Here is a 25,236-nt window from a genome sequence, read left to right on the forward strand (position 1 = left end):
ACAGCTAGTTGCAGAGAGACGCGAAATAAAGTGTTCTGAGACCTTGAGGACGGAGTTCCGCCCCAGGTTAATGGTCAGTCAGGCGCTTTGACAGCTGGTATCGCCCGGCGTGAGGAAGATCCGCAGCTTTAACCCGGCTTCGCCCCGAGCGGCAGAGGCCGAAGGTTAAAGGTCAAAGAGCAGCCCTGCTTGGCCCCGCCCCCCAGTGCCAACGGCCGTGCGCGAGGCCGACGCGCCAAGTTTTGAATGTGGAGGAATCCGCCATGAGCCAGCAGCTCTTCAGTGAGACCGTGCGGGTCCTGGCGAGATGTAAAGACTGCGAAGAGAGGTGAAATGGCCACTCTTTAATGGGGTGGAGTGGCTTGCACATCGGTTATCTGCTGGGTTTTTTTTAAATTCTGCATCCCAGATTATTCGATAAGGTTTAATGGAGCGTTTTAAATGTCTCTTTAAATATCCTACATCGCCTGGGGGTTCTGTCCGTCGCTGCAATATATTTAGTTCTTACATGTCACCTGTTATTTCGCGTATCTCATCTTTAAAATGCAGTCGAGGTGCCGACGTTGGACTGGGATGAGCACAGCAAGAAGTCTAACACCAGTTTAAAGTCTAACAGGTTTATTTGGTAGCACAAGCTTTTGGAGCCCTGCTCCTTCATCAGGCGACTCACCTGCTGAAAGGGCAGTACTCTGAAAGCTTGTGCTACGAAATAAACCTGTAGGACTTGGTATGGTGAGATTTCTTACCGTGCTTTAAAATGAGGTGGAGATGCCAGTGTTGGACTGGGGTAAACACAGAAGTCTGACAACACCAGGTTTAAGTCTAACCGATTTATTTGATAGTAAACTCACAAGCTTTTGGGGTTTGTCCCTTCATCAGGTGAATGGAGAGTTCTGGCCTCAGGCAGAGCATATAACAGCACTGACTGTTTACAGATTACTGATTAGAATGCGAGTCTTTACAACTAACCTGCTATTCAAATCTTAAAGGTGCCGGCAATGTGAGTGGAAAGAGCACTAAGCACAGGTTAAAGAGATGTGTATTGTCTCCAGACAGTACAGTAAGTGAGGTTTTGCAAACCCAGGCAAGTCATGGGGGTTACAGATAGTGCAACATGAACCCAAGATCCTGGTTGAGACCGTCCTCGTGTGTACAGAACCTGGCTATCAGTCTCCGCTCAGCGACTCTGCGCTGTCATGTGTCATGAAGGCTGCTTTGGAGAACGCTTACCTGAAGGTCAGAGGCCGAATGTCTGTGACCGCTGAAGTGTTTGCCAACAGGAAGGGAACAGTCTTGCCTGGTGATTGTCGAGCGATGTTCATTCATCTGTTGTCGTAGCGTCTGCATGGTCTCCCCAATGTATCATGCTTTGGGATATCCTTTCCTGCAGCGTATTAGGTAGACAACGTTGGCCGAGTTGCAAGAGTATGTACCGTGTACCTGGTCGATGGTATTCTCACGTGATGATGTTATCCATGTTGATGATCCGGCATGTCTTGCAGAGGTTGCTGTGGCAGGGTTGTGTGGTGTTGTGGTCACTGTTCTCCTGAAGGCTGGGTAGTTTGCTGCAAACAATGGCCTGTTTGAGGTTGTGCAGTTGTCTGAAAGCAAGAAGTGGGGGTGTGGGGATGGCCCTAGTGAGATGTTCGTCTTCATCAATGATATGTTGAAGACTCCAGAGAAGATGTCGTAGCTTCTCCGCTCCGGGGAAGTACTGGACGATGAAGGGTACTCTGTCCGCCATGTCCCATGTTCCTCTCCTGAGGAGGTTGGTGCGGTTTTTCGCTGTGGTGCATCGGAACTGTCGATCGATGAATCGAGTGCCATATCCTGTTCTTATGAGGGCATCTTTCAGTGTCTGTCACGATCCTCCTCATCTGAGCAGATCCTGTGTATATGGAGGGCTTGTCCATAGGGGATGGCTTCTTTAATGTGTTTAGGGTGGAAGCTGGAGAAGTGGAGCATTGTGAGGTTGTCTGTGGGCTTGCAGTACAGTGAAGTGCTGAGGTGACCGTCCTTGATGGAGATGCGTGTGTCCAAGAATGCAACCGATCCTGGAGAATAGTCCATGGTGAGTCTGATGGTGGGGTGGAACTTGTTGATATTATCATAGTTGTTTCAGTGATTGTTCACCGTGAGTCCAAAGGAAGAAAATGTCATCGATGTATCTAGTGTATAGCATTGGTTGAAGGTCCTGAAGGTGAAGAAGTCTTGTTCAAACCTGTGTATGAAGATGTTGGCATATTGAGGTGCGAATTTGGTCCCCATGGCTGTTCCGTGTGTCTGGATGAAAAACTGGTTGTTGAAGGTGAAGACATTGTGATCCAGGATAAAGCGGATGAGTTGTAAAATTGCATCTGGAATCTGGCAGTTGTTGGTGTTGAGTACTGAGGCAGTTGCAGCAATGCCATCGTCGTGGGGGATGTTGGTATAGAGCGCCGAGACATCCATTGTGACAAGGAGTGTCCCTCGCTCAACTGCTCCATGTGTGCTGAGTTTCCGTAGGAATTCCGTAGTGTCGCGACAAAAGCTGGAGGTTCTTTGTACACTGGGTTTCAGGATGCCCTCGACATAGCTGGAGAGGTTCTCGCACAGGGTCCCATTGCCTGATATGATGGGATGGCCGGGTGTGTTTGCCTTGTGTATCTTTGGGAGGCGGTAGAGATCTCCAATGTGGGGAGTACGTGGGATGAGAGCACGGACGGTTCTCTGAAAGTCTGGATCAAAGGTCTTGATCAGAGTGTTGAGTTGACAAGTGTGTTCTTTGATCGGATCTGCGGGTAACTGTAGTGTTCCTCATTGTTTAGTTGTTGGTACACTTCTTTGCAGTAATCCGTTCTGTTCAGTATGATGATGGAAAGAATATCCCAAAGCATGCAGACGCTATGACAACGGATGAATGAACATCGCTTGACAATCACCAGGCAAGACTTTTCCCTTCCTGTTGGCAAACACTTCAGCAGTCACGGATATTCGACCTCTGACCTTCGAGTCAGCGTTCTCCAAGGCAGCCTTCATGACACACGACAGCGCAGAGTCGCTGAGCAGAGACTGATAGCCAAGTTCTGCACACGTGAGGACGGTCTCAATAGGGATCTTGGGTTCATGTCGCACTATCTGTAACCCCCATGACTTGCCTGGGTTTGCAAAATCTCACTTACTGTACTGTCTGGAGACAATACACATCTCTTTAACCTGTGCTTAATACTCTTCCCACTCACGTTATCGGCATCTTTAAGATTTGAATAGCAGGTTAGTTGTAAAGACTCGCATTCTAATCAGTAATCTGTAAACAGTCGGTGCTGTTATATGCTCTGTCTGAGGCCAGAACTCTCCGTTCTCTTGACGAAGGGACAAACCCTGAAAGCTTGTGAGTTTACTATCAAATAAATTCGTTGGACTTAAACCTGGTGTTGTCAGACTTCTTACTGTACTTTAAAATGAGTACAGCCTGGGTTTTGTATAATCCCTACAGTGTAGAAAAGAGCCCAATTTGGACCATCGAGTCTGCACCAGCAATAATCTCACCCAGGCCATATCTCTGTAACACCACATGTTTACCCTGCTAAACCCCCTGACATTAATTTATCAGTTTTACAATGGCCAATCAACGTAACCGCACATCTTTAGAGTGTGGGAGGAAACTGAAGGACCCATGCAGACTTGGAGAGATCGTGCAAACTCCGCATAGGCAGTCACCCAAGCCTGGAATTAAATCTTTAATGTTTATTTAGTTAGTGCCACAAGTAGTCTTACATTAACACTGAAATGTAGTTACTGTAGAAATCCCATAATTGCCACACTCGGGCTGGCGTCTCTTTGGGTACACTGAGGGAGAATTTAGCATGGCCATTGCACCTAACCAGCATGTCTTTTGGACTGGGAGGAAATGGGGGCACCTGGAGGCAACCCACACAGACAGAGAGGATGTGCAGACTCCGCACAGACAATGATGGTGCTGGAGTGTGGTGACATCTTGCAAGCTGTACCCAGCAAACCTAATTCTATCTTTTACTCTCGTTCTTTCCTTCTAAAACTTTATTCTAACTCTTTCAAACTCTCTAACAACACTTTAATTCAATCTCTTGATCTTTCACTACACCCTAGCACCCTTTCCTTCCCTATGTACAGTCTGCTTTGTTTGGATAGTGTGCAAGAAAAAATACTTTTCACTGTATAGTAATACATGTGACAATAATTAATCAAATCAAAAAAGCTGGGAATCAGACCCAGGTCCTTGGTGCTGTGAGGCACCAGTGCTAACCACTGTGCTGCCCTGTGTTTGGGAGGAAATGGACTGTGTTGTCTTTAGTGTCAAGCTTCTTGAGACTTGTTGCGGCTTTACTCATCCAGGTCGTCTTTTGGATAATGATGAAAATTTGGTGAGTCACTCACTTGTTTGGCCTGCTCCAGTAATTATAACATTTATGTTGTTGGTCTATTTGAATTTCTGGTCCATGGTGGTCCCTGGATATTGATGATGCAAAATTCAGATTTAGAAATACAACTGAATGTCAAGGTTGATGGTTCGGTTCTTTTTGTGGGGTGGAATTTTCCCGAACAAAACAATGTCATAACAGCAAGAAAGCGTGAGTCCTCTGCGCTGGACTTTTGGGTAAGCTTGGCAGTGAAACAACTTGTATCTGCCATGTAGAAAAAAAAACCAGCAAAGAGACAAGACAGCTGAGGGGGATTTTTCCTTGAGGCAACCAAATTTAAATACCAGCATCTCAACAACTGCATAAAAATATCTTGCGCTAGAATGCTTTCTATAACAGGCTGAAGGACGTTATTATAACATGACAAATTTGCCATGAATTTAAAAAAGAATGTCACGTTATGTGCAACAATATTATCAGAAATGGGGTGATAGAGGATTATTGACAGCAAATTTTCTAAAATTATGAAGTAACTCAGTTCAAGTTCAACCTGACTGAGCTCCTTGAAGAAGTGACAGATAAGGCAGTTGGGGGAAATGCAGTGGAGGTGGTGTACATGGACGTTCACAAATCTTTGGCAAGGTGCCATATGGGGGCTATTAGACAAGGTTAAGGATATGAAATTAAGGGTGAGGGCAAAAAATTGGATTAAAAACTGGTAAGAGAAATGGAAATGGGAAGTAAGAGTTTCTGAAGAGTGGTTGGAGGAACGTAGATGTGTCCTAGAGAGTCTGATTGGAATTCAGTTCTGTTCCGTCTGTGCCAATGACTTGAATATAGCAGTCTGTTGTCTAAATTTTCATATACTATAAGGCCACAAAACATAGGAGCAAAAGTAGACCATTTGGTCCATTGAGTCTGCTCTACCATTCAATGAGATCATGATTGCACTGCTATGATAATCCTTAACTCCACTTTTCTGCCTCTCCATAACTCTCAATTCCCTTACTGATTAAATATCTGTTCACCTCAGCCTTGAACATACTTAATGACCCAACCTCTACAAACCTCTGTGGTAAAGAATTCCACAGGTTTACTATCCTCAGAAGAAATTCCTCCTCATCTCTGTCTTAAATCTTTAAATATTAAAGTAACAGCATGAAGGAAGTTGCAAGGGATATGATGGTGAAATTGGCAAATAAGATTAATAAGCTTAAGGCAGTATGATTTGGCTAAGAAAGACATACTTTGAATGCGGAAATGTTGTGTTGATGGTTTTGATTTTAGGATGCTGGTTTGTGATCATTTTCATTCTTTTGATCATAAATCCAGACCGTATAGTTTCCTGATGTTCACAGCTGTGCTGTAAATGGTAGTGGTCTATACTGACCTTTGATTGTAAAAAATGTCATCTTGTATGAAAAATCAAAATCTCAATCTTACCACTGGTGAGCCAGATTTGCTGGATCATCTGAATGGATCAATTACTTGGCTGTACTTAGTGGTATCTTTCCAGCTTTTGGTGTACCATTAAACACTGGGGGAAGATTTGTGAGTCATGTCCTTGTTATAGGCGTTGTAGTTTGCTCTGTAAGCAAGCCAATGGATAGGACAAGTAGAACTAATTGTGTTGTTTAGTGTAAACATTTGCTAGCGAATTGTTTAAGGAGCAATATTGGCAGGAGGTCGTCTTCATGTGACACTGCTCCGTGCTGAGATTTTGAAAGGAAAGAAAATGAAAATTAAAAATGCATATGTCCTTGATGTCTGAGGTGAAATTTTGAGAAATATCTCCATCCAATATGTTGCCTGGAGTGGCATTTTGGCACAGTGGTTAGCACTGCACCAGGGACCCTGGTTCAATTCCAGTCTTGGGTGGCTGTCTGTATGGAGTTTGCACATTCTCCCCTTATCCGCATGGGTTTCCTCCGTGCTCTGGATTCCTCCCACAGTAGAGATGATGTGGAGATGCCAGCGTTGGACAAACACAGTAAGAAGTCTCACAACATCAGGTTAAAATCCAACAGGTTTATTTTGATAGTAAACACCATAAGCTTTGAGAATGCTGTTCCTTCGTCTGTTCGAAGGAACAGCGTTCCGAAAGCTTGTGGCGTTTACTAACATAAAACTGTTGGACTTTAACCTCATGTTGTGAGACTTCTTACTATGTTTCTCCTACAGCCCAAAGGTCTGTAGGTTAGATGAATTAGTCATGGTAATTGGACGTGTTTGCGGGAATAGGGCAAGGCTTTGGACCTGGTAAGATGCTCTTTCAAGGAGTCAGTGCAGATTCAGTTGGCTGAATGGTCTCCTTCATCGGAATTCTATGGGTTGGGAACAATGCTGTTTATTGCTATACAATTAACTCTACTGGAAGTCTACATGTGTGTATGCTTGTATGTGAATTTTTTTACAACACACATACTTTATCTTGGCCAGGGATGTAAGGCCAATTTCGGGTGGGGGGAATCGTGGAAAGAAAGAAAATTTAAGAAAAGATATTAAAGAAGCTCAGACTATTGAAGCAGTGCACTTCATTACATATTATTCTGTTACATAATCTGGTGGGTAGAATTCATATTGCTATCCTTTTCAAATCTGCTGCCATTGCTCCCTTTTCAAAAAGACATGCACTCAACCCCTCAATCCTTGCAACCTATAGCCATTTTTCTTTTCCAAAGACCTTGAAAATATTTTTGCCTTCCAAATTTGTTTGCTGCAGCACCAACATATCCCAGGTCAAAATTGCCAAAGACATCCCCCCTAACAGTGGAGCATTCTGTCTCATGGCCTGCGATTTTTCTGCAGCTTTTCAAATGGATTCTAACACCAACCTTTACTAGTGTCTCTCCTCCCTGGACCAGCTCAGTTGCATGCTCTTTCTTGGTTCTGCATCTCAACACTGTTGCCTCTAGAGTTCCTGAACTGTGTATCCTTAACTCTCTCTTCTTTATCTATAGCTTCCTCATCTGCCCCTTGGCGAAATCACCAAAGGATATTGGGTCAGCTGCCATGTATATACCGTGAAACCCAGATTTACCTCAGCAACTCTCTGAGATGTAAAACATTTTACCTGACATCCAGTCTTGGAGAAGCCACATTTTTTTCCAGTTAAACATTAGGAAGATTGAAGCCATTGTACTCACTATAAATTCATGCAGTTGCCATGGATTCCACTCACCTCCCTCACTATTATTTAAAGCTATCGCCTTAAAGCCAATCCCAAGATTCACAGCTTTGTTAAGGGGTTACAGATAGATAAAGAGAGAATGTAGATTGCAAAGAAGACTGCAAAGGTGACACTGTGGGAAAGGACAGAGAAACCAGTTTTGGAGAAGCATTAGCAACAATCATATAGTTACAAATTAAACCATGCAATGGCAGCCTCATGGAGTTGGGGAGGTTTTTGAGGAGAATAGTTTGATCAACTGTTTTAAGATACGGGGAGGTTTCTGCTGCTTGTCCATACCCATCCAGTAGATTAGGAGTATCGAATTCAAATGATCCAAAGGGCCACATTTTTCCTATGAAAGTTATTGGGGTCCCGATCAATATTGTTTTATGAAATAAATATGCTTAAGGATGTATGCAATGAAACCCAGATATTCCAGTTATAAGAACTTTAATAAGCCAAGTATATGCATTACAGTAGCTGTTGAAAAGCAAATAAAATTAATGAAATGTTTAACTATCAAAGAAAGAAAAAATAGACAACAGATGGAACATATTAACTATTAAGTTGACCTCACTCCGCCTGACTTTGTTTTTCTATCGCCAATTTTTCAATGTTTGGATTGAGTGGAAGCTATTTTTAGAACAATATTCAAATGTTTGTCAGTCAAATTAGAACACAGTTGGATTTATTACTACATACTAGTGAAAAAAGTTGTTTGCATAAATATGTTGTGCCAAAAATTGATCGCATTTTTGACGTATACAATTTCATTTGAATTCTCCCCTTAATTACCATAAAACTCCTGGATTTTCACTGTTGCGGACTGTTTGGTGTCTTAATGAAGATCAATGAGTTTTGTTTGTTGTTCACTAGTGTTTTCCACAGGAATAGAAAATGGGATGCTGAATAACTGCTCATGCTCGTGACTTCTGAAGTCTGAAACTCTTTCCTCAAATTTTCTTCTCAGTTCGGCAATCTTTTCTACATTTCTGTTAAAATTCTGACTATATGATGAATCACTACTCTCAAGCAGAGACTTCAATGCAGGAAAATGTGTCATTTTGTAAAGTGACAACTGTTTGTCCTAAGTAATTAGTTAATTTTCAAAGGCTTGAACACTGTCATAGAACTGAGTTATATCTCAGCATTCTTGTGTTCAGGATATTAAGATGTCCAATAATGTCAACTAACAATGGGTGTTAGAGATGGAAAGGTGGTAGGACTGGAGGGTCTTAATGACATTACTGTTACGAGAGAGGCGGTGCTCGACAGACTGGAGGGGCTGATTGTGGACAAGTCGCCAGGACCGGATGGAATGCATCCGAGGGTTCTGAAAGAAATGGCGGAGGTGATAGTGGATGCCTTGGTGGTTATTTTCCAGACGTCGCTGGATTCCGGGGAAGTGCCGGAAGATTGGAAAGCGGCTAATGTTACGCCGTTGTTTAAGAAGGGTGCCAGGCAAAAGGCAGGGAATTATAGGCCAGTTAGTTTAACGTCTGTTGTAGGTAAAATATTAGAATCCGTCATCAAGGAGGAAATAGCGAGGCATCTTGAGAGGAATTGCTTGATAGAGCAGACGCAGCACGGTTTCATTAAAGGGAAGTCGTGTCTGACAAATTTACTAGAGTTCTATGAGGATGTGTCTAGGGCGGTGGATAGAGGAGAGCCGGTGGATGTGGTCTTTCTTGATTTTCAGAAGGCGTTTGACAAGGTACCTCACAAGAGGTTATTGCAGAAGGTCAGGGGACATGGAGTTGGGGGTAGGGTGTTAGCGTGGATAGAGGATTGGTTGTCAAATAGGAGGCAGAGAGTGGGGGTCAATGGGTGCTATTCGGATTGGCGGATGGTGACTAGTGGAGTGCCCCAGGGGTTGGTGCTGGGGCCTCAGCTATTTACCATTTATATAGATGATCTGGAGGAGGGAACCGAGTGTAGGGTGTCGAAATTTACTGATGACACCAAGATTGGTGGAACGGCAAATTGTGCGGAGGGTGTGGAGAGTCTACAGAAGGATCTAGATAGGCTGGGTGAATGGGCCAGGAAATGGCAAATGGAATTTATTGTTGGCAAGTGCGAGGTGGTCCACTTTGGTAGGAATAATGGTAGGAAGGATTATTACTTACGTGGCGAAAAACTGCAGCAGGCGACGGTGCAGAGGGACCTTGGGGTCCTTGTGCATGAGTCGCAAAAACCCAGCTTGCAGGTGCAGCAGGTGGTCAGGAAGGCGAATGGGATGCTGGCCTTCATAGCGAGGGGGATTGAATATAAAAGTAGGGAGGTCTTGCTGCAGCTGTATAGGGCATTGGTGAGGCCGCAGTTGGAGTACTGTGTGCAGTTTTGGGCGCCGTACTTACGCAAGGATATTTTGGCCTTGGAGGGAGTGTAGAGGAGGTTTACTAGGCTGATACCGGAGTTGAGGGGGTTGAGCTATGAGGAGAGGCTGAATAAACTAGGCTTGTACTCGTTAGAGTTTAGAAGAATGAGGGGAGATCTCATTGAGACGTATAAGGTGATGAATGGGATGGATAGGATAGAGGTGGAGAGACTCTTCCCGCTCAGAAAGAATAGTAGGACTAGGGGGCACAGCCTCAAGATAAAGGGGGTGCGGTTTAGAATGGAGTTGAGGAGGAACTTCTTCACTCAAAGGGTGGTGAATCTCTGGAATTCTCTGCCCGTTGAAGTGGTGGAGGCTACCTCGCTAAATATTTTTAAGAAGCGGGTTGATGGGTTTTTGATAAGAGAGGGGATTAAGGGTTATGGGGAGAGGGCGGGAATGTGGAACTGAGCCACGACAGATCAGCCATGATCTTATTGAATGGCGGGGCAGGCTCGAAGGGCTGGATGGCCTACTCCTGCTCCTATTTCTTATGTTCTTATGTAACAAGGCAAGGTCTACCAGCCATTTGGTGTTCTATAGTTCAGTCATGGATTTATTCTTGTTCATAAATCTTTGATCTCTAAGAAGCACTTTAACACCGTCCCACAGCTCAACCAACGTACCTCAGCATAGGAAGGAAACCCACAGTGATACTCAACTTTATGAATTAGCTGATTGAATTGTCAGTGTTTGAGAGCACCAACTTATATAAAATTAACTTTTTATAACACAGTCATTACATGCTCCATACCTAAGTCTTTAGCACAAAGTGCTTCGTGATGCAGAATGCAATGAAATGCATAGAATTCATCATTTGGATTGTCATTCAGGATTGTTTGTTTTAACCTTGCAGCTACTCCAGCCTTTCTGCCCACCACAGTTCATGCTTCACCAGTTGCAATTCTCACTACCCTACTCCAATCCACTGATCTAATCTAATTTATCAAATGCTGGTTTTAAATTATTAAAAATATTGTCCTCCTTGGTAGTATGATTCATCAGCACTAACTCTACAAATTCCTCCATCACATTCAGACTTTATTGGTACTGTGAATAAACACAGCTAACTGCTATCACATGCGACTGTGCTTTCATCAATTGCTATTGAAAAGGCTGTAAAAGTTTACCCTGGAGTTGATTTGTCAAATTTTCTGATGATTTACAAATTCTGTCAGCAACCATGTTTCTCAAAAGATTAATATTTTGAAAACATGGTTACTTATATGACATTTCCATCTTTCATCATGCATATTTTTATGAAATCTCCCTCAAAATGTGACTTTGAAGAACCTGCAACTTCCCTAAACAATTACAAAACTTGCTTTTAATGCACCATCACTTGTAGTACGCACATTTGTAAACGCACGTTGTTGCTTTCTCAATGATCGTTTTAACTCTGCCAACTTGCCGCCTTGTAGTTTGGCTGCATGCTTGTCATATGCATCAACATGGTGTGTTTTGTGGTGTCTCAATGTTTTCTTTGGTAACATACTGTTTGCAAACCAATTAAGCGTAAAGGCAGTCTACTTCAGTGAAAAAGTATGAATATTTTCATTTGATCAAAAATGCATGGCCTTCTTTACCTACTTTTCCCTTCATAGACATGGTTAAATATATTTTTATATTACAAATAATATATCTATATTTCAAGTACGAATAAACAATCTACATATGCACAAATGCATTTATTGATTTCTAATTAGTTTTTTGATTTATTATTGTCACATGAATTAGTATACAGTGAAAAGTATTGTTTCTTGCATGCTGTACAGACAAAACATACCATACACAGAGAAGGAAAGGAGAGGGTGCAGAATGTAGTGTTACAGTCATAGCTAGGGTATAGAGAAAGGTCAACTTAATATAAGGAGTGCACCCAAGACAGAGAAACTGATGGCCTTGCTTAAAAGATGCATGCACACCTCCACAGTTAGTTATAGTACAGGCGCAGATGCTGCTTTGTCACTTTGTACTCACAAAATTAATTGTTATTTTATAAATGTTTGGTGGGCCACATGGTGACCTTGCGCAGGCCTGATGTGGCCTGTCTCTCTTATCTTTGAAATTCCTGCAGTAGAGCATTGGCTGTATCAGTCCAGGTTCCAGAAATGAGGATGTTAAATCATCAGCAGTCTCCTGCTGTACAATTGCTTGCCTACTTCAAGTACTTCAGGTTACTAAGTCTGTTATGAAATTAGTTTTAAACTTCTGTCACCAGGCTTGTAATGTTTGAGGTATGTTGATCTCAAAAAGACTCAATTTTTCCCAAAAGGGAGTTTTTTTTGCATTTGATTACACTTTTAAAATGTATCTATCTGCAGGAGAACAACTATTCGAATAACCATTGAGCTACGTTGTGCATCTAATCCTGTTTACAAAAAGGTCAGTATGTGTTTCATCTTTTGAAAGGGAAAATTGGTCCTGTTGAGTGTTATGTCTTAAAGTATACTTCAGGTCAGTGAAGTATCCTCAATTACTGAAATTTGTCATCTAAGCATATTAGCTCCAAAATTTGCTATCTGGTATAGATTCCTTGGTAGGAAAGCCATCACCAATATTCATGTTTGAGTCTTGATAGTAATTGTTATTAAGTTTTTTCTAGAGGAGGGCAACACAGCTAAGTCAAATTTTTGTCTCCATCTGACACCCACAACCCTGCCTTTCATCACTTTTTTGGGTAACACTTGGGTGAGGTACCAGAGGGTGACAGATGTGCACGAAGTATTGGACTGATAAGAGGCTAAGGTTTTGAAAACTTATTATTTTTAAAAGCTGCTTTTATAGGAAGTGTAACTATAAATTTAAATAACCCATTGGCCCAGGCAGATTGGCACTACCCTGGAGATGTTTGCAGTCTAGGCTTTAAGTTTCCTAATAGATTTAAAGATTGTCATTTACCAGCTACAACTTATATTTATATAGTACCTTTGACAAAATGAATTATCCAATGTTTTATAATGTTTCTATGAAGCACAATGTATGACACCAAAAATGGGTATTTTTAAGGAGTATCATAAAGGAGGAAGTTGAGAGAGAGAGTGTTGAGTATGTAATTTCATTATTCATATGATTTAGGAATCTTATAATTTGGGGATTGACATTTTTAAGTGCAAGCTAAATGAAAACTCCTGGTTGAAAAACTGGTAAACAAATCCAGAGAAATTGCATTTCTATGTTTATTGATCAGGTCAGAGTTGCACGTGGGAAAGCACTAAATAATGCGTAATCTGAGTTTTTTTGGTGGAGATAAGATGTTGATAGCTGGCTCTATAAGGGGATAAATTATTCATAAGGTTTCCCAGAATAAAGGGAAGGTTTGGGAATTGAAGATAACTAGTTTAAATTTTGATCAGGGACATTGCAGGGCAGTTTATATATCTGTGTGGTTTTTTTTTCACAGATAAAGTCATTTGAAGCCTGGGAACAATTTTGAGACAAGCAGAGAGAGAGAATCTGCCAGGAGCTGTAGATCAGTAGCGAAGGGCAATCAGACACCAAAGGTGTTTTCTGATCTGGAGTCACCAAGTAAGAATGCAATGATGCCCATGGTTGAACTTGGAGGGTTGTGGGGCTAGGTGAGCTTGCAGTGATTGGCTGGGGAGGGGGGCGGTGGGGTGTGGTACATGAAGAGATTTCAAAACAGGGATGACAATTTAAAAATCAAGATACTGCTTGGCCAGAAGTTAATGGATGTCAGTGAGCACAGGGAATGATAGAGGGACAAACTTGTTGAGCTAATATGCTGGCAACAGAGTTTTACATGACTTCACGTTTACAGAGGATAGAATGTGGGAGACCAGCAAGGAGTGCATTAGAATAATCAATTTTGGATGGCAGATGACCTGAGACAGGGCTGAAGTTGAGTGATATTACGGAGGTGGAAATAGGCAGATCCTAATGGTGGCGTGTATATGAGGTTGGAAGCTCAACACAAAGTTGAAAGTGACAGCCAGATTGTGAACTGACTGGCTTAATTTCAAACTGTTGCCAGGGAAAGGAATGGAATCTTAAATAGGGAACGGAGAATTAAAAAAATGGCTTCAGTCTTTTGAGTACTTGTGGGTATAGGACTTCTCTGGTAATTGCAAAAGTGGATGTGTGTGGTCAGATTTATACTATGGAATTAACTTTGTAAATAATTTTTGCTAGTTTAAAATGTAAATTGTAGCATTACCACTGCAGTGAAACAACTTCGGCAAATTAGTTTTCTAATTGCAGGATTTGGTAGTCCGGTTAACAGATGATATAGATCCGTTTTTTCTTTATAACTTGATAATAACGGAAGAAGATTTTCAGAGGTAAGCAATGGTTTACTTGCATATTTACTGTATTTATATCTTGATATAGGGCATTTTAAGAGAATGTTTTTCAGCTTGACTGTAGTCAAATGTCAAGAAAAGCATTTGCACAAATTACACTGACCTATGAGGGAGCACATTCACATTTGTTCAGACACCAAATAGAAATAATAGTTGCTGTTAGTTATAGCACAAAGTCAGAGAGGGCTACTGAGACTCTATAAAGCCTTTTTGCTTCTGTGTTGCTATTTCGATAAATTAATTTGCTATTTGGTGCAGAGGATGTTATTCTTAGACATGCTCATAATTCATTTTCTCCTAAAACAGCCACAATTGTTTAATGTTTTTTGGTCTCACATTGTTTTACAACACGGGAATTTGTAATATACAGTTATTAGTGCTGCTGTAAGTGTTTTTTTTCCAATCTATTTACTTAATGTTTTCAAAGTTGACTGATGTTTGTCATGGCATTTGTATTAACACCTCAATGTTTGACTGTAACTCAATCAACATAACATTGATGTCAGCTCTTTGTTTTATGATGTGTGCCAAATGTCATGGAAAGTTGCCAGTGATATGTCTATGAAACATGTTAGCATTGCTTTCCAGTAACGTTAAAATGCAGAAATGTGAAGTCTACTTCAAACTCAGCAAAAGTAGTGGGTGATACTTTTCTATATTTTTCCAGCAAAGAAAAATATCTTCAACTCAGTTCTTCTAATTGTGAAGAGAACTTGAACAGTATTTATTTGATGAAATGCATCTGTAGATTTCGGGTCAGCAAGATGGACTGATTTAGGTCATGTGATTGTAGGAAACGGCAGATTCATGCTTCATCTTTTATGTTCAAGATTTATGACTTAATCTTTGAGCTAGCTGTTAAATGTAATCTGCAGTAATTTGATTTTTGATCTCTCCACTTATAGCTTAAAGCATCAGCAGGGGCTCCTAATAGATTTTTCTGCATTCCCACAAAAGTTCATAGACCTTCTACAGCAGTGCATCCAAGAGGAGAGCAAAGAGTTTCCAAGGTGAGTAGTGATCTGAAACATGAAATATTTTGGTTACATTCTGTAAATTATGTAAATGCAAGGTTTTGTTTTTTTTGAAAAATAGAAGATTAATTTAAAATATAATCTTATTTAAAACCAGAATTGGTCTGGAAGGTAATACAAGTAATACAATGAATAAATGCAAATTTTTAAAATGTGTGTTGAGGTGAAAGATAGAATTTATCAATCAAACAGGACATGAAAAAAAAAGCATTACATTAAGAATAAATATAATAAAGAACCACAACATAAATATATATAGTCAACACATGAGAGGCAGCAAAGTAACAGCATCTTAAATAAGCAAATGGGAAAGGGAGTAAACCCTCTTCTTGTAGTAATAACATATAAAATAGAGATTTCTGTGCATTCCGCTATTTTTGAAATAAAAACACAAACATTTTGGAAATATCTAGCTGTCAGCTGGTAAGGAACAGAGTCAATGCTTCAGATCAATAAAGTTTTATCAGAGAAGTTTTGCTTTTGTGTCGGATATCCCTGATTGTGCTTACAGAAGAATTGGAGGTGAAACTTGATTTTTTTTACTATGGAAAAAGGAGGGACAATGTTCTTCCAATGTATGCTACACTGTCAGCCAGAGTTGAGCAGTAAATAATTATTAGTAGTTTCAAAGCATCCAATGGAGAGGTTAGCAGCAATGAATAGAATTCAAACCAATTTCAATTCCCAGCAAGTCTGTAACGTTTTTAAATAAGTCCATTATGTCCAAACTTTAAGAGAAGGCTAAAAAACATGGATGAATGTACACATATGTCTATTAGCAGTCCCTTGGTTTTCAAGGGTCTTGAGCCAACCCTATTGTTAGCACCAACAAGTTATTGCCCTAATGCATTCGTACAGGTATCTCAACTAAGTCTGTCTTCAGATCTCTTTATTTGATGTGTGAGAAGTTTTTTAATCATTTTCTTTCTAAGCATAGTTAACAATTTGGCGTTACTGAAATATATTTTGGAATGAGATAATGAGATTTTATTATTTATCCTTTTTTATGTATTAAATTTATGTAATTGTAACCTACATGTCTTCCAGGTTCTTGCTGCAGTTAGTTTCTTCAGCACCACTATTTGACTGTACACCTGCCTATCTAAATGTTGTGGAGACCAATCCTTTCAAACATTTGAATCACCTTTCTTTAAAATTACTACATGGAACAGATGTGGAAATGAAGAAATACTTAGCTAGCTGTTTAAAATGTATAAAGGTAAGTTGTATATGCTCACACTGCAGAAATATATGTTTTTGCAAAGGTAAGAATAAACATCTGGACATATTAATTAATTCTTCCATGTTACTTCATCACAGCATCTAATTGCTTTGTCAATTAATTACAGAATATTTGCCTCCACTACTGGATAACTTTTCTGTGGCCTGAATTTTTCATGTGTTTGCCAGCTCACTAGCTGGGCCTGAATGCGGGCTTAAATCGTGTTTCTGGCTGTGGTCTGCACCAAGACACAATTTCATGCTGGCTGGCTAATTAACAGGCAGCCAATGTGAAACGCATGCTGGGAAAGGCTCGCCTACCTGGGCTGGGTGAGAATAGTGTTGAGACAAGGGCTGGCTCTTCCAATGTGCTCCATCAGAGGGACAGCTGCTGTGAAGCTGTCTGGGGGAGCTGCCAACCTGTTTAAAAAATAAATTGTGTTGGATAAACTATGCAAAGACGCGAGTGTCTAGGCAGAACACTCAAACACAAACCTCAGTCCCCAGACACTTCAGCCCGGACAGTTCATTCCTCATCCTCTGGACTGAGGTTGAAGCTAAAATGTAAAAGCTGCCTGACCAGTTTGTCTGCTCGCTAACCATAAAAGCATAGGGCCAAGTAAAATTGTGTTCAATTGACCCCTTATTGGGCTAGATTGCCTGCTCGATTGTCGGCGGGTGTGCTTCTGACTCTCACGTGCACCTGCTGACTGAAATATTGCGCAGTGACATCTGGAAGCATGCCTGACATTTTTTCATGTGATTCCATGTGATTCCATGTGTCTCCGGGTCAGCCAGTGGCCGACTGAATGATGCAAAATTCCGGCCCAAGTATTCATCACAAAGTGCATGAAAAATTGCTTATTGAAATCAGATCTGAACTTGCTTCCTACTTGTTTGTCCCTATTCATTCTTGGAATGTAGGTACAATTGGCAAGGCCAGTGTTTATTGTCCTGAAAACTTTCTTGTAATAGTTGATAGAACTGAGTAGCTTGTTAGGCCAGGCAGATAAGTACCATTTTACGGTGGACTAGAATTACAAATGGGCAAGGGCAGCAGGTTTCATTCACTAAAGGACACTGGAGAACCAGCTGGTTTTATACAACAGTTCAACAGCTTCATGTTCTTATTTACTGATACTGTTTATTCATTTTCATAATTTTTTTAAAAAGCTGAAATGCAAATTCAACTTAAGGAATTTGAATATCTTGAGTATTAATCCAGATCTCTCAATTGTCAATCCAGTACAAAATCCCTATGTATCTATGAATTTTGATCTTTAATTTGTAACTTAATTTAGTGGATTTTTATTTAGATTTATATTTGAATTGGATTTGTAATTTCTATTACTGCTCAGTGTTGCAAATATTTCTATAGTGTCTTGCTCATTATTCTCCTTTCAAATGTGACACCTGCACAGGCAGAATGTAAAATGTGAGGAGCACATCAAGAGTTAGCAAAGGGATATATATAGGTGAAATGAGTGGGCAAAAATTTGGTAGATGAAGTATAAAGTGGGAAAATGTGAACCTGTCCACTTTGTAGGAAGAATAGAAAATTGCTGGGAAAAAAGAGGCATGCTATTGAAATGTTTCCTCTTGCATGCATCAGGACAGATACAAGAATGTCAAATTTCAAACGGAGCAAAAATTTATACCACATGAGAAAACGTGTTAATTGGTTAGCAGGTTGGCTCTGGTCATGGCAAATGCATCAGGGAGCTATTGTCTACTTTGTACCTTTTTTGAGTAAACAGAAGCAATGTCTGGACTTATTCCTTTTGCTTGCAGAGGACAGGTCCTTACATATAGAACACTACACAAACAGGCCCTTTGGCCCACAAGTTGCGCCGATCATATCCATACCTACCAGGCCTATCTATAACTTTCAATCCCTTTAAATCTCATCTACTCATCTAGACTTCTCTTAAAAGACCCCAGCGAGTTCACCTCTACCACCACTGACAGCAGCCAATTCCACTCACCCACCACCCTCTGAGTGAAAAACATACCCCTGACATCCCCTCTGTACCTGATCCCCAGCACCTTAAACCCGTGTCCTCGCGTAGCTACCATTTCAGCCCTGGGAAATAGCCTCCGAGAATCCATCCTATCTACACCTCTCAACGTTTTATAAACCTCTATCAGGTCGCCTCTCAATCTTCGTCTCTTCAGGGAGAAGAGACCTAGCTCCCGCAACCTATCTTCATAAGGCATGCCTCCCAATCCAGGCAACATCCTTGTAAATCTCCTCTGCACTCTCTCAATAGCTTCCACATCCTTCTTGTAGTGAGGTGACCAGAACTGCGCACAGTACTCCAAGTGGGGTCTGACAAGGGTCTTATAAAGTTGCAGCATTACCTCCCGACTCCTAAACTCAATCCCTCGGTTAATGAAGGCTAGCACACCATATGCCTTCTTGACCACATCCTCCACCCGCGAGGCAGATTTAGGAGTCCTATGGACCTGGACCCCAAAGTCCTTCTGCTCCTCCACACTGCTAAGAGTCCTACCCTTGATATTGTACTCCTTCATCCCATTGGACCTGCCAAAATGGACCACTACACATTATGAATATATGTAGCTCCTAGCAAGTGCAAGTGAGCTACATTGCAAAACCCATTGATGATTTTAAATTGGTTGTTAGTATAATTCTTAGCACACTTGGGATTGTTCTACAAATGCTACCCACATGCAAAATTACATCTAACATTAGAAAGTGTATTCTGAGTTTTGCAAGCATATGTTGATTGAGTATGATCAGTACCCTGAATATTATGAACAGCCATAGGGACTTCCTGTTTGACCTGATCTACCAGTTGTTGGAACCATATACCTGATATCACACCGGCACTGAAAGGTATATACCACATTATGGCAGAATTTTGGTTTGACTGCACCATTCTGATAATGGAAAACACTACCTGTGTTGCCACTGCATAGTGACAGTGTGAAACAGCTAGCTTTACTTGTTTCTCAATTTTTTGAAGTACTTTTCCCTTCCAGGGTAATTTGAGGTAAACTTTTAGCCTTTTGGGTCTGAAAGTGATAGTCTTAGGCCTATTCATGAGCATGCACAATATACATTGAACATTCCTCTGATCTACATATTTGTCTTTGACCTGTTTAAGCTTTAATTACAGATTCATATAAATATGATTTGCTTTGTTGCAAATTCTACCCGGAAGATGTCAGTAATATTATTGACAAAACTGAAAAACAATACATTGGCCTTCGCTTTAGACTCCTATTAAAAGAACTGCAGGTTTAATGCTTGTTTTGTTGTTCTGTTTTCTAAATGCATGTAAAATGATTAGTGGTGTAAAATGCATTTAAAAAATTGTTTTAAATTATTCAGTCTGTTAGGTCTCTTTGAAAAAATTCAGTCAAACTTAATAGCCCTTTTGTTGTGCAGCCATTGTCCTTAATTTCTGTTAAAATATTATGCATGTCAGGGGTATCAGAGAGAATAGTTCTACCTTCAGGACACTTTTGCTTGAAGGATATGTTTGAGTCAAGGGAAAAGAAAAAAAGAGCAAATGGAATCTCTGTAATTGTTTTTATGCATATCAAAGTCCCAATTTGCTTACAGCTGCTCCTATATCTGCAGGATGAAAAGTTGATGTTGGAAGAACAGCTTAAAAAAATCAAGGAGGACTTTACCAGGCAATTAACTTGCACACAAAAGGTACACAGAACTTTTAGCGATAAGTTAGTGGTCAAGTTTTCAGAATGTCCCTAAATTTCCACTTAACAATTATTAATGTATATTGTATATAATTTTGTATTTTGGAAGTATTTTACGTGATTTGTTTAATGTTTGCATTAACTGTTTACTTTAATTTTCTTCAATTCCCAACTTTTAAAAGTCTCTCGAATGTTAGAAGACTCTGATTAGTTCAGTTTTGCAGAATTGTAAGCTAAAAGTAAAAATCACATGTATGATTTTAAAATAGACACGTTTATGGTAACTGCCCTGAGTTTATTTTAGAGTATATTGCTCTATGATCCCCTCTCTGTTTTTCTGACCTCTTCTGATTTTCTTCCCTTTCATAGGATGCAGGCATTGCTGGCAAGGCCAGCGTTTGTTGTTTGTCCCTAATTGCCCTTGAGAAGGTGGTATTGAACCTTCTTGAACCAGTACAGTACACCTGGTGCAGGTGCACACATTGCTGTTAGGGAGGGAATTGATCTATCGACTGTGAAGAATTAGTGAGATTGTTGCAAGTCAGAATGGTGTGTGGCATGGAGGGGACTTGCAAGTAGCGGAATTCCCGTGAAAATGCTGAATTTTCCCTTTGAGATTGCAGAAGTTTCAGATTTAGATAGTTGAGGGAACTCTGGCAAGTTGCTGCAGTGCATCTTTGATGCTACTTTGCATCAGTGCTGGCCAGAATGAATGTTTTAAGTTAGTGATTGTGGTGCCATTTGAACAGGCTGCTGTTGGAGTCATACTAATTTAAGCAAGTGGTGAGTAATCCAACAGATTCCTGACTTGTGCCTTGTAGGTGGTGGACAGGCTTTTGGGGGCTCAGGAGATGAATTACTCACTGTAGAATTCCCAGCCTCTTACCTGTTCTTATAGCTATAATATTTAAATGTTTGGCCCAGTTCAGTTTCTGGTAATACCAAAGATTTTGATAATGGGGAATTCAGTGATGGAAATGCCTCTTTGAATGTCATGGGGATAATGTTGGATTCTCTCTTCTTAGAGATGGTCATTGTCCAGCATACGTGTTATTTGCCAATTGTCAGCTCAAGCCTGAATGTTGCCCAGTCATGTGCATATTGGCACTGACTGTTTCAATATCTGAAGAGTTGCAAATGGTGCTGAATATTGTGCAATCATACAACGACTTCTGACTTTATAATGTCATTTGTGAAGCAGCTGAAAAAGTTTGGGTCTCGAACATGATCCTGAGGAACTCCTACAGCATTGTCCAGGGACTGAGATGATTGGCCTCTAAAATTGATTTCCTTTGTGTTAGATAGGAGTCCAACTAGCAATGAGCTTTTCTCTGAGTCCAGTTGACTTCAATCTTGACAGTCCTTGATGTCCCACTTGAAATACTGCCTTGATGCCAAAGGCAGTCGCTCTTGCCTCTCCTCTTGAGCTCAGTGCTTTTGTCCATGTTTGGACTGAGTTTGTAATGATGCTAGGAACTGAGTGGCCCTGGTGGTGGAACCCAAATTTGGCATCAGTGAGCAGTTTATTGTTGTGTAAGTGCTGCTTGATGGCACTGTCGATGACATCTCCCATCACAATGCAATCAAATGGCATTAATTGGCAAAAAGATAGCTATAATGAGGACATGTTTCGAGTAACTTTTTGATAGAATGCAAAAGATTTACAGAAATTGTACTTTTAATCCCTCCAAGCCAAATGTAATTTTGACTGAGAGCAAGCAAATGCTTACATGATTCCTCTCCAACTTCTGAGCTGATCCCTAGAAGTTAAGTGAAAGTGACCTGATAATAATAGATTTTACATTCTTTTTCTTCCTCTGAGCTGGGGAAGCACCTGGACTGTTGTCCATATAGCTGCTTAGCTTTAAAGAAGGACATTGAAAATGCAATCTACTTGTTGGTTGTGCTTGTAGTTTCAGTCTGCTTGGATTCTATGAAATGCAAGTCCAATAAAAATGTTCAGATGCAGATTTTTTTTTTCAACCTGCTAATGTTCATCAATAATTTTGTTTGTATTATTTTCTCGCATTATTTGTATACATCCCATTATAGATTAGCTTACATATAATTTAAATGCAAACTCTGGTTGATGTTCTGGTATAACAACATGAGAATGCAGGAAAGACATTGCAATTTTTTCCAAGTGCTTAAAGTTTTATGATCTGATAACTGTGTACTTAAGTGGAATGTGCAACTATTATGCTTCTAATGTATTACTGAGTGCAACTTGATCCTTTTTGAAATTTTATCCAGGCATTGTCAGAAAAGAGCAGTGAGTTAGATAAGTTGCGAATTGAATGGACAACACAAACAGCAACGATAAATGACCAGTATTCTCAAGAACTAACAACTGAGAGAGAAAAATTACACCAGGCAAGTCAGATTTTTGGTCCAAAAGAGTTGGTAACATTTTGGTGTGATGACAAGGGAAGTATGTTATTTCTGATGATCACAGGGACAACCATCAGCACTATAACGGTCAGAAAGATTAAAGTTTATTTATTGTCACAAGTAGGCTTACATTAACACTGCAATTAAGTTACTGTGAAAATCCCCTAGTCGCCACACTCAGCGCCTGTTCGGGTATGCTAAGGGAGAATTTAGCATGGCCAATGCAACTAACCAGCACATCTTTTGAACTGTGGGAGGAAACCAGAGCACCCAGAGGAAACCCATGCAGACATCGGGATGCAAATCGCCCGTGAATCTGATTACTATCCAGGTAGCAAATTGCTGATCAATGTTATGTAAGTTAGTCACTTGCAACAGACGTACGCTACTTCGATAATTATCTGAAACCCACAGACTCCAGCTAAAGCCATTCTGCCCTTTGGAGTCTTGACTTCTATGGTTATATAGAGTTCATTAGAAAGTATCCTAATCCAACAGCTATTTTTCCTTCTTGCCACAAGTCTACCACATAGCTTGGTCTTTTCTTCATATGACTTGCTTTGTATATGCTTAGGTGTTCAAAGTCATGATGTAAAACTTTTTGGGTATGCCTTACAAAACACAGATTTGCACGCAGCTAATAGCGAGTAATTAAGAAGGCAAATTGCATGTTGATCTTTGTTGGAAGTGAATTGGAGTATAAGAACAAGAAGGTCATGCTCCAATCAAAAAAAACCTTGAAAAAGACTCAAAAAGGGGGCTGCGTGTCAATTATTCCTGAGTACAAGGTGTTCAGTAGAGATGGGGAAGGAGAGCAATGAGGCGGCGTGATGGTATTGATTAAAGAAAGCATTGCAGTGCTGGGACGAGAGGATATTTTGGATCAAGAACAGGTTCTATTTGGTTAGAGTTAAACATTTGAGGTGCATTACGTTATTGGATGTCTTCTATCGAACAGTGAATAGTGGGAAAGGTATAGAGGATAATATTTTCAAGGACGTTACATGAAGGTGGACAAAAGAGTGAGGAAAGAATGTAGACCTGATTGGCAATAACAGCAGGAACAGAGTAAGATGTAGTGAGTTTAGAAAAATAAATTGAACTGCGGCATTAACGGAAGGCCATAGTTGATTGGCTGGTGAGTATTGAAGCTTTGTTTCCCTTTCTGTAAAGGTAGGGAGTTAGTATAAGCAACTCAAATTGTAATTTTCCAATTTTGTTTTGACAACAATGGTTTGATAAACCATTTGAATTAACTTTTCTATATCTAAGTGATATCAGCAGAAGAGAAGTGAGTAACTGGTGAGTCTTTTTAAGTAGTAAGTTTTATCAAACCGGTAAAAGAATGGCTAGTCAATTTTGACCTCTTGTACAATATAAATTTGTTGTTTCCCTGACATTGGTATTCTTGCGATTGTCCTGAAAAGTGCAAGGCGAAAAGCTTTTGACAAAACAACTTATCAGCAATTGTAGAGTGGTTATAATGAGTGTCTTTAACCATCTGAATTAGACAGGGATATCAGTAATATGAAGGGCAGAGAAGGGCACTAGCGAGTGTTTGGGAGAATTTTTTGCAACAGTTTGTTCCCATTTGAATGAAAAGGAGGCATTGCCTAGTTCTTGAGAATGAAGCGGATTAAGTGTCAGTGGAGAAACATATAGGCAACAATGGTTTTGTACCAAAAGGTTTAAGAACATAAGAACATAAGAAATAGGAGCAGGAGTAGGCCATCTGGCCCTTCGAGCCTGCCCCGCCATTCAATAAGATCATGGCTGATCTGTCGTGGCTCAGTTCCACTTTCCCGCCCTCTCCCCATAACCCTTAATCCCCTCTCTTATCAAAAACCCATCAACCCGCTTCTTAAAAATATTTAGCGAGGCAGCCTCCACCACTTCAACGGGCAGAGAATTCCAGAGATTCACCACCCTTTGAGTGAAGAAGTTCCTCCTCAACTCCGTTCTGAACTGCCCCCCCTTTATCTTGAGGCTGTGCCCCCTAGTCCTACTGTCTTTTTTGAGCGGGAAGAGTCTTTCCACCTCTATCCTATCCATCCCATTCATCATCTTATACGTCTCAATGAGATCTCCCCTCATTCTTCTAAACTCTAACGAGTACAAGCCTAGTTTATTCAGCCTCTCCTCATAGCTCAACCCCCTCAACTCCGGTATCAGCCTAGTAAACCTCCTCTGCACTCCCTCCAAGGCCAAAATATCCTTGCGCAGGTGCGGCGCCCAAAACTGCACACAGTACTCCAGCTGCGGCCTCACCAATGCCCTATACAGCTGCAGCAAGACCTCCCTACTTTTATATTCAATCCCCCTCGCTATGAAGGCCAGCATCCCATTCGCCTTCCTGACCACCTGCTGCACCTGCAGGCTGGGTTTTTGCGACTCATGCACAAGGACTCCGAGGTCCCTCTGCACCGTCGCCTGCTGCAGTTTTTCGCCACGTAAGTAATAGTCCTTCCTACCATTCTTCCTACCAAAGTGGACCACCTCACACTTGCCAACATTAAATTCCAGGTAATTTATAACAAAAGGCAAGGTAGTATTCCAAGATAACACAGGAGAGGCATACCAAAGTGCGCAGAATATTGGCAGTGACATATAGCGCTAGAGTAGGAAATAAGAGTATGGTTCTGCTTAAGAGGGA

General features: G+C 40.7%; 1 protein-coding gene across 1 annotated transcript in view; it reads left to right on the plus strand.

The window, feature by feature from the left end:
• The first annotated feature begins 263 nt into the window (after positions 1–263).
• The window catches only part of LOC145348388 (spindle assembly abnormal protein 6 homolog), a 56,509-nt gene continuing 31,536 nt past the window's right edge, over positions 264–25,236 (plus strand). Inside the window, exons 1-7 of the mRNA XM_080196601.1 lie at positions 264–328; positions 12,253–12,313; positions 14,150–14,229; positions 15,156–15,260; positions 16,332–16,503; positions 20,116–20,193; positions 22,446–22,565. Of these exons, the coding sequence (XP_080052727.1) occupies positions 264–328; positions 12,253–12,313; positions 14,150–14,229; positions 15,156–15,260; positions 16,332–16,503; positions 20,116–20,193; positions 22,446–22,565 (681 nt within the window). The remainder of the gene's footprint in view (positions 329–12,252; positions 12,314–14,149; positions 14,230–15,155; positions 15,261–16,331; positions 16,504–20,115; positions 20,194–22,445; positions 22,566–25,236) is intronic.

The sequence above is a fragment of the Carcharhinus amblyrhynchos genome, chromosome 9 (assembly GCF_965287045.1).
Source record: "Carcharhinus amblyrhynchos chromosome 9, sCarAmb.v2.hapA, whole genome shotgun sequence".
NCBI classification, from domain to species: Eukaryota; Metazoa; Chordata; class Chondrichthyes; order Carcharhiniformes; family Carcharhinidae; genus Carcharhinus; species Carcharhinus amblyrhynchos.